The sequence below is a fragment of the Salmo trutta genome, chromosome 30 (assembly GCF_901001165.1).
Source record: "Salmo trutta chromosome 30, fSalTru1.1, whole genome shotgun sequence".
In the NCBI taxonomy this organism is placed as follows: domain Eukaryota; kingdom Metazoa; phylum Chordata; class Actinopteri; order Salmoniformes; family Salmonidae; genus Salmo; species Salmo trutta.
The window spans coordinates 4,758,653-4,772,500 of NC_042986.1; the positions used below are offsets into that span (position 1 = coordinate 4,758,653).

Sequence of the window (13,848 nt, forward strand, 5' to 3'; positions counted from 1 at the left end):
TACCTACAGAAAACTGATAACCTCCTTTCTTCAACTGTGACAAACACAATAGCTATGTTTTTCCCGCAATAGGATTTTGAAATGTTTTACAATTAGAACACTTTTTATCTCAGAGTATTGTTCTGAGGGAAAGGAGAGAGATAGTGGCTTGCTCGACACAACAGCAGGCCTCAGCAAAACAGGTATAGGGTCAGGCAGAAGCTTTCATTACAGGATTCATGAGTATAATGTACTTTACTGTTTGACAAAATCTTGGTTTTAGCCGCCTAAAAATAGGACATTTTGAGTGAGGTGACCATGTAGAATGTGCAGCTTGCAATGATGCGACCAATTAAGAACGTAATTCGCACAGCTAAGTCTAAGGGTCACAAAATGCAACTAAATGGTTGCAGTCCGGAGCCCTTGTGTGTGTGTGTGTGTGTGTGTGTGTGTGTGTGTGTGTGTGTGTGTGTGTGTGTGTGTGTGTGTGTGTGTGTGTGTGTGTGTGTGTGTGTGTGAGAGAGATCATACCACCCAACGGCACCAACTATGACCGACTGACGTAGAAATACACCCATTAAGTTAAGTAAACACTCTCTTTGCAAAAAGTCAGTTTTGAAAACTAATGCACCCAGAAAAGCGTTTAATATCACTGTTAGGATGGTTAGCTAAAGGTACATCCATCCAAAGTCTGTTGATCTCGTGGGCTTTACGAAAAATGAAAAACTACAATGATTCATTATAATGAGACACTTTTGGAATTTTCCGGACTTATCCTCCTTGGCAGCAAGTGTACCAACATGGAGATAGATTAGTGCCAATATTTTAACGACTTACCTAACAAGTCTTTGCTTGTTACCTTTACTTCACACACAGAGATGCATACAAAGTTCTCCCTGACCTTCCATTTGGCAAATCTGACCATAATTCTATCTTCCTGATTCTTGCTTATAAGCCAACAGGAAGTACCAGTGACTTGCTCAATACGGAAGTGGGCCGATGAAGCAGATGCTAAGTTACAGGACTGCTTCGCTAGCACAGACTGGAATATGTTCAATGCCATCGGATTCATCCGATGCCATTGACTACACCACATCAGTCACCGGCTTCATTAATGAGTGCATCGATGACGTCCCCCCTACAGTGACCATACGTACATATCCCAACCAGAAGCCATGGAATACAGGCAACATTCACACTGAGCTAAAGGCTAGAGCTGCCACTTTCAAGGAGTGTGTGTGTGTGTGTGTATGCAGCCAGGCCAGAGGAATGCAAGGTAAAAGTAGAGACAGGTAGAGAGAAAGAGCGAGGGAGAGAGAGAGAGAGAGGTAGAGAATGAGAGAGAGAGAGAGAGAGCGAGGGAGAGAGAGAAAGGTAGAGACAGGTAGAGAGAAAGAGCGAGGGAGAGAGAGAGAGAGCGAGCAAACAGAGGGAGGCCTAGCTGAACAAACAGGGGAGGACAGCAGTAGATGACTAATGATGGGATTGGTGCAGCATGCAAACACACTGACTCTCTGGCTTCAAGGAAGAAGAGAGGAATTTGTCTGCCCTGTCCCCCAGAAAGAAGGGAAAAGAGGAGGATAGCTAGAATAATCATTTTTACAGTTTGCACAAAAAACGAGAATGGGGGATGACGGGATGGAGGCTCCATCTCTTAGGGGCATGTAGCAGTAGTAGTAGTAGTAGTAGTAGTAGTAGTAGTAGAGGTAGTAGTACTTCATAGTTTTGTCAAAAAACTTTTCTTGAGTGAGATTAATATAAACCAGTACAATTTCTGCTTGAATTTGGGTGGCAACCTTTATAATGCTCTATTGGGCTGCATAGATGACATACAGATTATAATAGATTGCTCTGAGGGTCTAATGAGCTCGGTATGAATGTCTACTATTTGTATGTGTATTGTTTATTGGAATTATAGGAAGTCAACACAAAGACGAAGCTAATATACCTTATTCCCTAGATGACTCCAGCAGAACACTTGCTTGTGTTCTAGTCCAGCATCCTGTTTGTGTGTGCACACACCCTGTGTGTGTATGCATTGGTGTATGCACCCTGTGTGTGTGTGCGTGTGTGTGTGTGTGTGTAGGCGCCTGCACCCATGGCTGTATTCTAGCGATGGAGTCCTTGACAGAAGTTAATTAATCAGCGAACCCTCTGGCTCATTTGTCACTATTTGTGGGGCTAATTGGAAAAGAAGCAGGTGTTAATACAATATAGAGGGAGAAAGAGATGGATGAGGGAGGGAGGGAGGGAGGGAGGGAGGGAGGGAGGGAGGGGAAGATGTGGTGAAGGGTGTTTAGGGGGTTGGGTGAGGGGGCGAGTCGTCACCTGCTCACACACGCATACACTCACACACTCCCTCAAATGTTGTGTGTGATATGCAAGGAGCCGGTAAGCCATTTTTGGTGTGTTTGGATCAGGTGATCCTACGCAGCTGCAATTGTACGTACACAGATATTTACCTCCCATGTACAACCTACTGTACATTCTGTTTGTCTGCTTTTGTTTGTTTGAGACACTCAAGTTACGCGCCTACAACATGACGGCACGTTTCTGCCAGCTAGCTATGTTAAAACACTGTTCAAAGCCCAACGTCCTGCTATGGCGGCCTCGTTGACTCAGCGACGTACTTAGCCGTCTAAGTGATGTCAACAAGTTTTAATGGAGGGCAGATTTTCCCAATTACACCGAGGGAGGGGAGCACACTGTACAGCGGTGTGTGTGTGTGTGTTTTGATGTGGTGTTTGCTCAGCATTGAGCTGTCTCCTGTGTGGTTTCTCCTGAGAATTATACCCCAGATCTTGAGTGCGATCATACACATGCACACACACATGTGTATGCACACACTCTTGCGCCCGTGGCGTGCACATTCACACACAAACACACACACACCTGAGAGGTGTGGGAAGGATGGGTCTGGCGAGGAGATGCAGTGAAGGAATGGGAGTGTGTGCTCAACATGTGGCCATTTAAAACTTTACATTGAGTTGTGCTACACCACTCCACCCACCACGTACCATACGCACACACACACACACACACACACACACACACACACACACACACACACACACACACAGCACAAACACACACACACAGCACACTCACACAAACACACTCACACACATACAAACACATCACAAACACACACACGCAGCACACGCAGCACACACACACAAACACACACGCAGCACATGCAGCACACACAGCACAAACACACACAGCACACTCACACAAACACACTCACACACATACAAACACATCACAAACACACACACGCAGCACACACAGCACACGCAGCACACACACAAACACATCACAAACACACACACAAACACACACAGCACACTCTCACACACACACACACACACACTCACACAAACACACACACGTGCACACACGCAGCACACGCACACAAACACACACACGTATGCACACAACTAAAAGGACACAAGCAAACACGTATATCTTCAAAAAATGTCCTAAACACACAGAAACACGGCCAGGCCAGCTGATGCTCCCTCCTCCCAGTGTGTCTATAGCGGTCTTCCAATAAGAAGATCCGGCCCGTGTTCCTAGACTCCACTGACTCCACAGACTGAGATCTCTCATTAGTGTCACCCAGCGGCTCCCAAAGAGTTTTGGCTCTCCAGGCCCTCTTCCTCTCCTTCTCTGCCCTATTCCTTTCCTCCTCTCCCTCGTTTCTCTGCCCCTCCGGCCCTGCTGCTGCCAAACCAGAAAATATATGGCCACTGACAGCCACCACACTTAAGATGGACACAACAAACAAACAGACAGACATACAGAGAAGTAGACTGTAATCTGAAGAGGGAAAGAAATAGTCTGCAAATAGTTGCTCATTTAAGTTTGTTTAGACATTGTCCCTCCAGTGTTTGTGTGTTTGTGTATGTGCGTGTTTGTGTGCGTGTGTTGCTTACTTGTAAAAGTGTGTGTCCGGGCATACATCTGTGTGAACAGGCTGCCATCCTGAACCTCTGACACCCCTCACTCCACACACACACACACACACACACACACACACACACACACACACACACACACACACACACACACACACACAGAGAGAGAGAGAGAAGGAGTCAGTCAGAGGTGGGATGGCTCCAGGCGGGTAAGCAGGTCGCCAGCGATTAGAGGGGCTATACACATAATGGTTGCCATGTGCGGGCCGTCCACCATTAGACAGCCCCCACTTCATTCCACCACAAATACACTTCCAAAAACATTAGCTCCTAATGGTTTAATGCCCATTTTGTCTGTGCGGGTTGGACTGGAGCTAAAATGGCAGGAGATTAGGAATGTGTACTAGTGTTTGCTTAGCGCACGGGAACGGAGTGGGAGTGAGGCTCTTGTCTGATACGGTGGAGATATATACTCCTGAAACAAGACATGTCCTTGTGGAACACTAAGGGTATTGTTTTTTACTGGGGTAAAAGTGTCTGTGTTGCAACCTTAAAAGCTTGCTTGTTTCTCCAATGCTCGTACCCTAAAACAAAGAGGACAAGGAAGCCGCCCACATTGAGTGCCATGTGCTGCTCCCCGCATCCAGGGAATTTACATCACAATAACACGATGCAAAAGCTGTTGTAACTGAACAAGTAATGAACGTCACCGCAGCGACAAGTGGCGACATTTCTCTGTAGCTCGGCAGGTGTTTGACTCAGATCAGGGTTCATGAAAAGCAGCACAGACCTGAGTGTAGCTCGAGCTCCTTGCAATGTCAAAATCTGAAAGAGTATGTGGCCTTCCCCTCTCCCCTCCCTCTATCCACTCCTGGCTCACAAGACCAATGGCCGTTTGGTTGAGGAGTTTCCTTGTCTGTTGTTAGATCAGGGCTCAGTGAGGATAAACACGAGTCGAGAGTGCACGGAAACAAAGTATTATTACGCTGGGCTTCAAAATGTCAACATCTTTAGCGGGGCGGTAACAAGGCACAACACAGGCTATTTACTGTGTGGACGGGAGACTACACATGAGAGTCATATGAGTTATGAAAAGGAAAGCGGGCTGAACGCTTCACCTTTAGTTGCACCCTTTAAAGAAAAATCTAGTTAAAAGCAAAATTTGTCACCCACAAGGTGCTCAGATTTTCCTCTGTCTGAGGTTTCTGAGACAGCCTTGTGAAATAACTTGTCAAGTCCTTGTGAAGCGAACAAAGCCAACTCCTATTATGAGGACAGTTTTGTCCTCATAATGTGGGTGACTAATTAATGTGGGTGACTAAAACGTTGGGCCAGTAATTTGTCAAAAAAATATAGACTTAAGTAGCATCTTAGGGTCATATCATGAATATTGACACATTAACTAGTTAAGATGTCACAGGTTGGCTATTTTGATATGATGTGTGTGGACGTCAACATGCCCAGCGTTATCAGGGACCCTGGTGTCTTCAACATGCCCAGCGTTATCAGGGATCCTGGTGTCTTCAACATGCCCAGCGTTATCAGGGACCCTGGTGTCTTCAACATGCCCAGCGTTATCAGGGATCCTGGTGTCTTCAACATGCCCAGCGTTATCAGGGATCCTGGTGTCTTCAACATGCCCAGCGTTATCAGGGACCCTGGTGTCTTCAACATGCCCAGCGTTATCAGGGATCCTGGTGTCTTCAACATGCCCAGCGTTATCAGGGACCCTGGTGTCGTCAACATGCCCAGCGTTATCAGGGACCCTGGTGTCTTCAACATGCCCAGCGTTATCAGGGACCCTGGTGTCTTCAACCTGCCCAGCGTTATCAGGGACCCTGGTGTCTTCAACATGCCCAGCGTTATCAGGGATCCTGGTGTCTTCAACATGCCCAGCGTTATCAGGGATCCTGGTGTCTTCAACATGCCCAGCGTTATCAGGGACCCTGGTGTCTTCAACATGCCCAGCGTTATCAGGGACCCTGGTGTCTTCAATTTGCCCAGCGTTATCAGGGACCCTGGTGTCTTCAACATGCCCAGCGTTATCAGGGATCCTGGTGTCGTCAACATGCCCAGCGTTATCAGGGACCCTGGTGTCTTCAACATGCCCAGCGTTATCAGGGACCCTGGTGTCTTCAATTTGCCCAGCGTTATCAGGGACCCTGGTGTCTTCAACATGCCCAGCGTTATCAGGGATCCTGGTGTCTTCAACATGCCCAGCGTTATCAGGGATCCTGGTGTCTTCAACATGCCCAGCGTTATCAGGGACCCTGGTGTCTTCAACCTGCCCAGCGTTATCAGGGATCCTGGTGTCGTCAACATGCCCAGCGTTATCAGGGACCCTGGTCCCTGGTGACTTTGCTTTCAGAGAATCACTTTGAAAAAACAACAATTTTTCCTGCGCCACTGACAGGCGAATATTTATGCAGTTGCTTAAATGTTACTTGAGCGCAACAAGAGAAACAGTAATTGCTGCTCAGGCCGTTTGGCTTAATTAGCAATTTGGAGAAGGAGAAAGCAGCGACAATGGATCTGCCGATATCTCAGCACTTAAACGCAATTAGCTAAGGCCAATGGAGGTCGAAACAATACAACTTGGATACAGAGGGTCAGTTAGTGAATAGACTGACGCCCCTGGTTCTGCCGCTGACCACGGCTCTGTTTGTTTATGCTCTTATCTATCACAGGCTCCTACAAACCAGAAAGAAAGCACAGCAGATGGAGTGGTTATTGACTGAGTATCTAATGCAAAGGCAAACCCAAAGACACAAAATGGAGGAGATGCATTATTTTTGAATTGCCAAGGCAGACCACGTCACAGTACAGTACAGCGGGCACGGTACAAAAATGAGTTGTCAGCTAACCTGAATTCTATGTGAAATCAACAACAAATGTCACCATATCACTGGATTTAAGTTCAAAGTTAAGTGAAAAAGAACTAAATGCCCTTAAGATGATAACTTTTTGCAAATCCAATCAGTTTTCCACACTGACTCAACGTCATCAGATTTATTTTTGGGGTTGAAATGACAACGTTGATTCAACCAGTTTTTGCACCAACTAGCTTTCACAGTACCAAGTTCAAATTAGACGTTGATCCATTTTTCTCAAACGTCAAATTTCAAAGTGTGTAAGGTTAGGCATTAAGTCCACATTTTGAAGGTTAAGAATGAACTCCGAAACCTTAAGGTTAGGCATTAACTCTGAATGGTTAAGGTAGGAGTATTGCTGGAGTTGAACTTGCAACCCTTTAGAACCAGAGGCAGAGGCTTACAACCATCCCCCATTCCCGTCCACAACGCCCTAGCAAAACCAGACCTACTCACGCCATCTCCCAACGTCCTCAGACATTGATGGACGTTGAATACTAACTTGTATCATGGGTGACCTGGCTGTTTTACCCAGTGGGATGGCCTGCATTAACTAATCGTAAATGCACATTGATCAGCACTACATTTATCCATTGTAGGTATAAACTTTAAAAACCATATTGCATAGATGGCCCCTGCCTTTTCTTTACTCTTCATCTTCTCCCTATCCACTTTTTCTTTCTCTCTCTCCTCCTCTCTTCTCTTTCTCATTCCCACTCTCCTCTCTTTCTACATCTTTTCTCTTTACGTCTCTTTTTTCTCTCTTCCCTCTCTGTGCATATTCACTGGCGCTTGATCACTGCTCACCTGCTGCTTCCAATCAGCTCTCTTTGTGTAGTGCCGCGCAGGGCCTTGACACATTGGCAACACACACGCTCACACACACACACACACACACACACACACACACACACACACACACACACACACACACACACACACACACACACACACACACAGAGATCACGGTAGTCCCCTAGAAAGCAGTGGGAAGGAACCAGAGCCTGTGCGTCTTTCTAGAGGTCAACGTTAGAGGTCAGAGGTTAGGGTCAATACTATACCAGGGCCATGGCCTTGCTGGTTGTGCTGATGATGATGAATGTCTCACCGCTGCCCTACCCCACCCCACCCTGCCAGCTAAAGAGGCAGCTGTTAGTGTGAGGGCTGCAGAAAATCACAGGCCCGACCTGACACGCAACACACCACTGTTTGTGTGTTTGTGTTCGTATGCGTGTCAGGGGTGTGAGTGCAGACTTTTGCTCCAGCCAAGCAGTAACACTATTGCGATGACACAATTCGTTTTTATTCTCTTTCAAAAAAGGGTCCTGTTCATTGGACAAACCAGTTGAATGTTAATCGAGAAACAGTTCTAGGATTTCTAGGCCTCTATATCAAGCTTTCTCTCCCTATGTGTGGAATATGGGACATTGTTCTGGCTAGATAAACCCCTGTGATCAAGACAGAGCAAGTAAAGTCCTCGGCTCACCTCGTAATAAGGAGGTAACCAAAGTATTTTGAAAACAATGACTTTCTCTGACTACACACACACACACACACACACACACACACACACACACACACACACACACACACACACACACACACACTCAGAGAGACTCTTGACCCCTTCTCTTAACTCTGTCGTCCTTCAAGTCCTCGTGCTGCAGTTGCTCCTGTATGTAGAGGCCCCTGTACCTTCGACAGAGTGCACCACTCACCTCATCTTAAGTTCGCTCGCTGTAACCCAAACTGCTTTCATCTCTGAGTGAGGAAATTAGTATGTACTTGCACCCTATTCCGGAGTGCATTGTCTCACTGTGGTGTCTAGTGTCCGTTTCGCCTTACAAAGGTAAGTAAAGAGACTAGCAAGATGTCACTCAAGCCACATTCTAAACCCTGTTTCATTATGTAATAGGCTCCTCTTCCTCTTCCTCCCCTATTTCGTTTTTTACTGTATGTAATTCTGTGATTAGGTCAGGGTTTTATTTCACCAGGCTCTCATTCTACTGTGGGGAGGTAGTGTGAGGTGTAAACTAGGGCCCGACACCTGGGCAGAAAGTCCAGCCGCAAATCAGTCAACCCAACCCTGCACCAAGCTGCAGACTCTGTGGCAATGCAAGAGGGTATACACTGAGTGTACAAAACATTCCTAATATTGAGTGGCACCCCCTCCCTGTTTGCCCTCAGAACAGCCTCAGTTCGTCGGGGCAAAGACTCTACAAGGTGTCAAAAGCGTTCCACAGGGATGCTGGTCCATGTTGACTCTAATGCTTCCCACAGTTGTGTCAATTTGTCTGGATGTCCTTTTGGTGGTGGACCATTCTTGGTACAGTACATACAGGAAACTGTTGAGCGTGAAAAACCCAGCAGCTCTGCAGTTGTTGACACACCTACTACCATACCCCGTTCAAAGGCACTTCAATCTTTTCTCTTGCCCATTCACCCTCTGAATGGCACACATACACAACCCATGTCTCAATTGTCTCAAGGGTTTAAAAATCCTTCTTTAACCAGTTCCCTCCCCTTCACCTACACTGATTGAAGTGGATTTAACAGGTGACATCAATAAGGGATCATAGCTTTCACCTGGATTCACCTGGTCAGTCTATGCCATGGAAAGAGTGTGTCACACTCTCAGTGCAACACACCAAATTTGATGTTGTTGAGGTCTCCTTTTCTACATTGTTTTGACCCAATGCCTCTACATTCAGTCAGCTGTCAGTCACCTTGTAGAATTTTCACTTGCGGTTCAGGTTCGGTCCGGAGGCAGAAGAAAGGTTGGGCAACAAGGCACTCGGTTTTGTTGTAACACCCGCTCTGGTCTATATGATACTCTTATGAAGAGTTTTGGCCCCGCTCCCCATTGCTGTTTAAGGCAACCTGTCCATGCTGACACATCCGAACACGATAAATTCCCTGAGTGGACCCACCCCCAGCCCCATCTGATGTCCCCTAGCCTAATTAGACTGGCCTGGATAACCATCCAGTAATAGGCACCAGCAGTGACCTAGGGTGGAGTGGACATGGGAGGAGGAAGAGGGGAGCTGGAGCTCACATCAATCTTGACTTATACATAAAGAGATTAGACAACTTTGCAAGATATTAGCTGTACAAAAATTAGAAAAATGTCCCTAAGCCTCTTGAACGACTGTTGGGACGGGCTCAAAAACACAAGGCACTGTTTTGTTCTCGCTGGCCCAGGGATGGAGCACACCAGTGGCTGGGGTTTGGGGATTGGATGGGGGGGGGGGGGTCACTGAGCCTCTGTGTGTGGGATGCAGGTACACCGCTGATCCATGGCCAGTAAACCCGATCAGGCTGGGGAATTAGTGCAGAGAGGGATTAAGACTCCAGCCCCCACCAAAAGCACAGCGGCAGAGAGAGAGAGAGAGAGAGAGAGAGAGAGAGAGAGAGAGAGAGAGAGAGAGAGAGAAATGAAATTGAAGGAGAGGAGAAAAGGAGAAAGTGAGTGCAGCCACCCAGGAGGTCACAATGCCCAATGGCCAGGGCGGATGCTGTGACATCCCTGTACATCACTACCCCCCCCCCCCCATGCATCCCATTTCTGTATAGGTTTATTTTGGCGAGAGAGACAGAAAAACAGTCAGAGAGAGTAGGAGTGAGAGAAACAGAGAGAGAGAGAGTGAGAGAGAAGGGGAGAGGGAGGCAGGGAGCGAGGGAGGGGGATAAGAGTTACCCAGATATAATGAGCCAGAGCCCCTGGTGTGTGACACGGTCTGGCCCCTGTCATCACAAACCGCTCTGATATCTCAATACACCCCCCCCCCCCCTCCCCTACCCATCCCTCCAATGCACGCCCACCCATGGCGTTCTGGGTGCCCAGACACATGCAGGAGGGTCATGTGAGCCAGTGTCATATGGAACAGATTTAGTTTGTCTCCCCCCACCCCAAACATCCCTGTATCCTGTCATCCTATCAAGCAATACACACAATCCCTCCTCTCCACTGCAGTCTGGAACTGGATCCCCAGCAAAGCTGCAACGTCATGGTGCCTGGGACAGACGGCACAACAAAGACCTGAGAGAGACAGGAGAAAGAAAGGGAGAGAGACAGGGAGTGAGGGGACACATAAAGTAAAGAGAGAGAGAGAGAGAGGAAGGAAGAGACCGGCACGGACAGAGAGAAAAAGAGAGAGGAAAGGACAGCAAAACTGGTTGCTCATAATGTCCCACACTCTACAGTACACCTAAATGTCATTTCCCCCATTGTCTCCCAAATATTCTCCCAACTTCTGAGTTGGTCCATATCCTTAACCGGCCATCTTATTTTACTGGGTGCAAATTTCTTATTTCCCAAGTGTACAAATGACAGCTGTTTTTATCCGATACGATGACAAAATATTTGCACCCATCGTGTGCTCTATCTATCTCCGTTGACAGTGACCTGTCGTCAAACCTGAAGTTATTAGTGCTCAATGGGGAGAGACAGTAACCTGAAGTTATTAGTGCCCAATGGGGAGAGACAGTAACCTGAAGTTATTAGTGCTCAATGGGGAGAGACAGTAACCTGAAGTTATTAGTGCTCAATGGGGAGAGACAGTAACCTGAAGTTATTAGTGCTCAATGGGGAGAGACAATAACCTGAAGTTATTAGTGCTCAATGGGGAGAGACAGTAACCTGAAGTTATTAGTGCTCAATGGGGAGAGACAGTGTTTGGAAGTGCATTTCTCAGTGTGTGTGTTTGTGTGCAGCAGGTCACCAGTGATACAAGTCAGTATTCAACGTCCATCCATGTCTGAAGACATCGGGAGATGATGTGGAAACTGGCCACTAGGGGCAAGAGTGAGCGCTGTTACCTTCAAGTACTTTTGGTTTTGCAAGACCGTTGTGGATGGGAATGGGGAATGGGTGTAAGCCTCTGGTTGGAAAGGGTGCAAGTTCAAATCCAGTGATTGAAAGTTATTTTTGTTTTAAGCCTATTCCAAACCTTAACCATTCGGAGTAAATTCCTAACCTTAAGAATTCGGAGTTGCCTAAACTTAACCCTAATCTTTGAGGTTTGAGAAACATGGGTGAATGTCTAATGCTGACTGTGAGAGCTTGTTCTTGTGTGTGTGTGCTCTGCTGGGCGCTTGACCTCGCGGCGCCCTTCACTTTCAGCTCATCGTCTCCCTGCACCTCCACTATCTCTCTCACATTGACACTCACATTCTTTCACATTAGCAACATCGCGGCGCGGGGCAGATAGGCCTCCAAGTATCATGCGGACACACACAGATGCACACCCAGAGAGAGAGAGAGAGGGAGAGAGAGAGAGACGGTCAGTTAGTAACCAGTGTTTATGGGAAGCGGGAGCTCTGAGTCAGACACACGTTCATCCCGGGACGCGTGTGACGATGTCTGCTCTGGGTGAGTTGTGTGACTGTGTGGCTGCGACTTTTGTTTGTTTGTGATTTTAGGGTGGTCTGTCTATCGTGGGGAACTAGATGCAGAGGCACTGATGGGATAGAGTTTCCTGCGTAGGAACAGTATCGTAAGACTGCAGCGCTTTGGCACCTCACACATATTTTGTTGACATGTGGATGGCACAGTGTCTCTGTCTGTCTGTGTGTGTGTATGTGTGTGTGTGTGTGTGTGTGTGTACGTGTGGTTCAAGGCACGTCCTTGCTTTGAGTTGTGGCCAACATGTAGGATTGTTACAGTGCAGCAATGTCCGTCTATGGGGGGGAGAACCAACCAAAGCATTGCTCTACTCGTGAACCCTTTCCATACACTGGTATTATTTTGGTTTCTTGGGGTTTTACTCCACGACCCAGGCAGTACTTCAACATGTTCAGTAGATTAGTGGACATTTTAATATCTAGTATTATTTTGGTTTCTTGGGGTTTTACTCCACGACCCAGGCAGTACTTCAACATGTTCAGTAGATTAGTGGACATTTTAATATTGCCTTTCGATAGTAATAAAATCTCATAGTCCTCCATTCACCCTGGCTCCGGTACTAGATCAATAAACATATGTCACCCCCCCCCCCCCCCTCTCTCTCACCGCAGTCTCACCTGTTGAACACTGGGAAGGATTTCTGTGTTCTCCTGTCCAGTGGTGTTCAGGGAGGTTAAATGGTCCAAACGTTGCAGCTAGAAACGCAATGACTAGAGCTGATACAAGTCTCTATTCTACAGCACAAGCACTCATATCTTTTCTACGTGATAAATTGAGCGTTCTGTAACGTTTGCACCTTTCTCAACAGGGCCCTGTTATGTCCAGTTAAGGGTAGTGAGTCCCCACCTGTCGTCCATATTCCTCCAAGACAGGATGTCACATCCCCTTTAACACGGGCCATCCTTAATCCTCATCCTCCCTTTTCTCTTCCTCTTCCTTTCATCATCCATCCATTGTTCTGACAGCTGTCATCCCCAGGGTCAACCTCCTCCTGGTTATCCACAATCTCTTGCTGTTGAGAAGCACAAACAGAGACCCCAGAATACGTTTTTTTCTGCTGTTTGCAAATCATTTCCTCCGTGCTTTTATCTGCAACTGTAAAGGTTAAGCTGACTTTGGCATGCTTTTACTGTGGTAATCCTACCTGCAGTCTTATGCGGTGAAACCCTGACTCTTTGTCATACACTCCAGACCTGTGCAAAAGAAAAAGATACCACCCCAGAGTTTCTAAACCCAGAGGCCCAACATCGCTAGACTTGCGGGAACGCTTGCGAAGCAGACTTAGCAGATCAGACCGGGGTTTGGGGTTTGACAAGTCATTGAGAGAAGTGAATCCTTTTTTTCTCAAAATCTACCGTGAAAAATCACAACCTAGATTTGAGCCAATGTCTTAAGTGGCTGAACATGATATTACTCCAACCTCGTGAGAGTGACAAACTGACACATTGTCATTTTAGTCAAAAACAACTTTATAATGAAGAATTGCCTTTGATTTGACGGCCTGCACATGCGCAGTTTAGCCCTAGACGAGTTGTTGCGCTTGATCTTAGCTAGCCAATGTCGCCTCTACGTTGCCTACAAAAGCGTGATCAGGGATTTCTATTGGAGAAGCAGTCCCCCCCACCCCCCCAATTCCTGTTAAATATCGAGAATGATGAGCCCAATTTGGGCCTCG

The 13,848-nt window shown here is 47.0% G+C and overlaps 1 protein-coding gene across 5 annotated transcripts in view; it reads left to right on the top strand.

The window, feature by feature from the left end:
- Positions 1-13,848, top strand: part of LOC115168976 (histone-lysine N-methyltransferase PRDM16) — a 384,212-nt gene that overhangs the window by 54,206 nt on the left and 316,158 nt on the right. For 3 of the 5 annotated variants that reach the window (XM_029724560.1, XM_029724561.1, XM_029724559.1), the window contains exon 1: positions 11,895-12,140. The exons of 1 other annotated variant lie outside the window; for it this stretch is intronic. In XM_029724560.1, coding sequence (XP_029580420.1) covers positions 11,993-12,140 — 148 coding nt within the window. In that variant the 5' untranslated portion in view covers positions 11,895-11,992. Of the gene's footprint in view, positions 1-11,894; positions 12,141-13,848 lie in introns of those variants that run through there. One more of the 5 variants, XM_029724557.1, reaches the window with a different exon arrangement.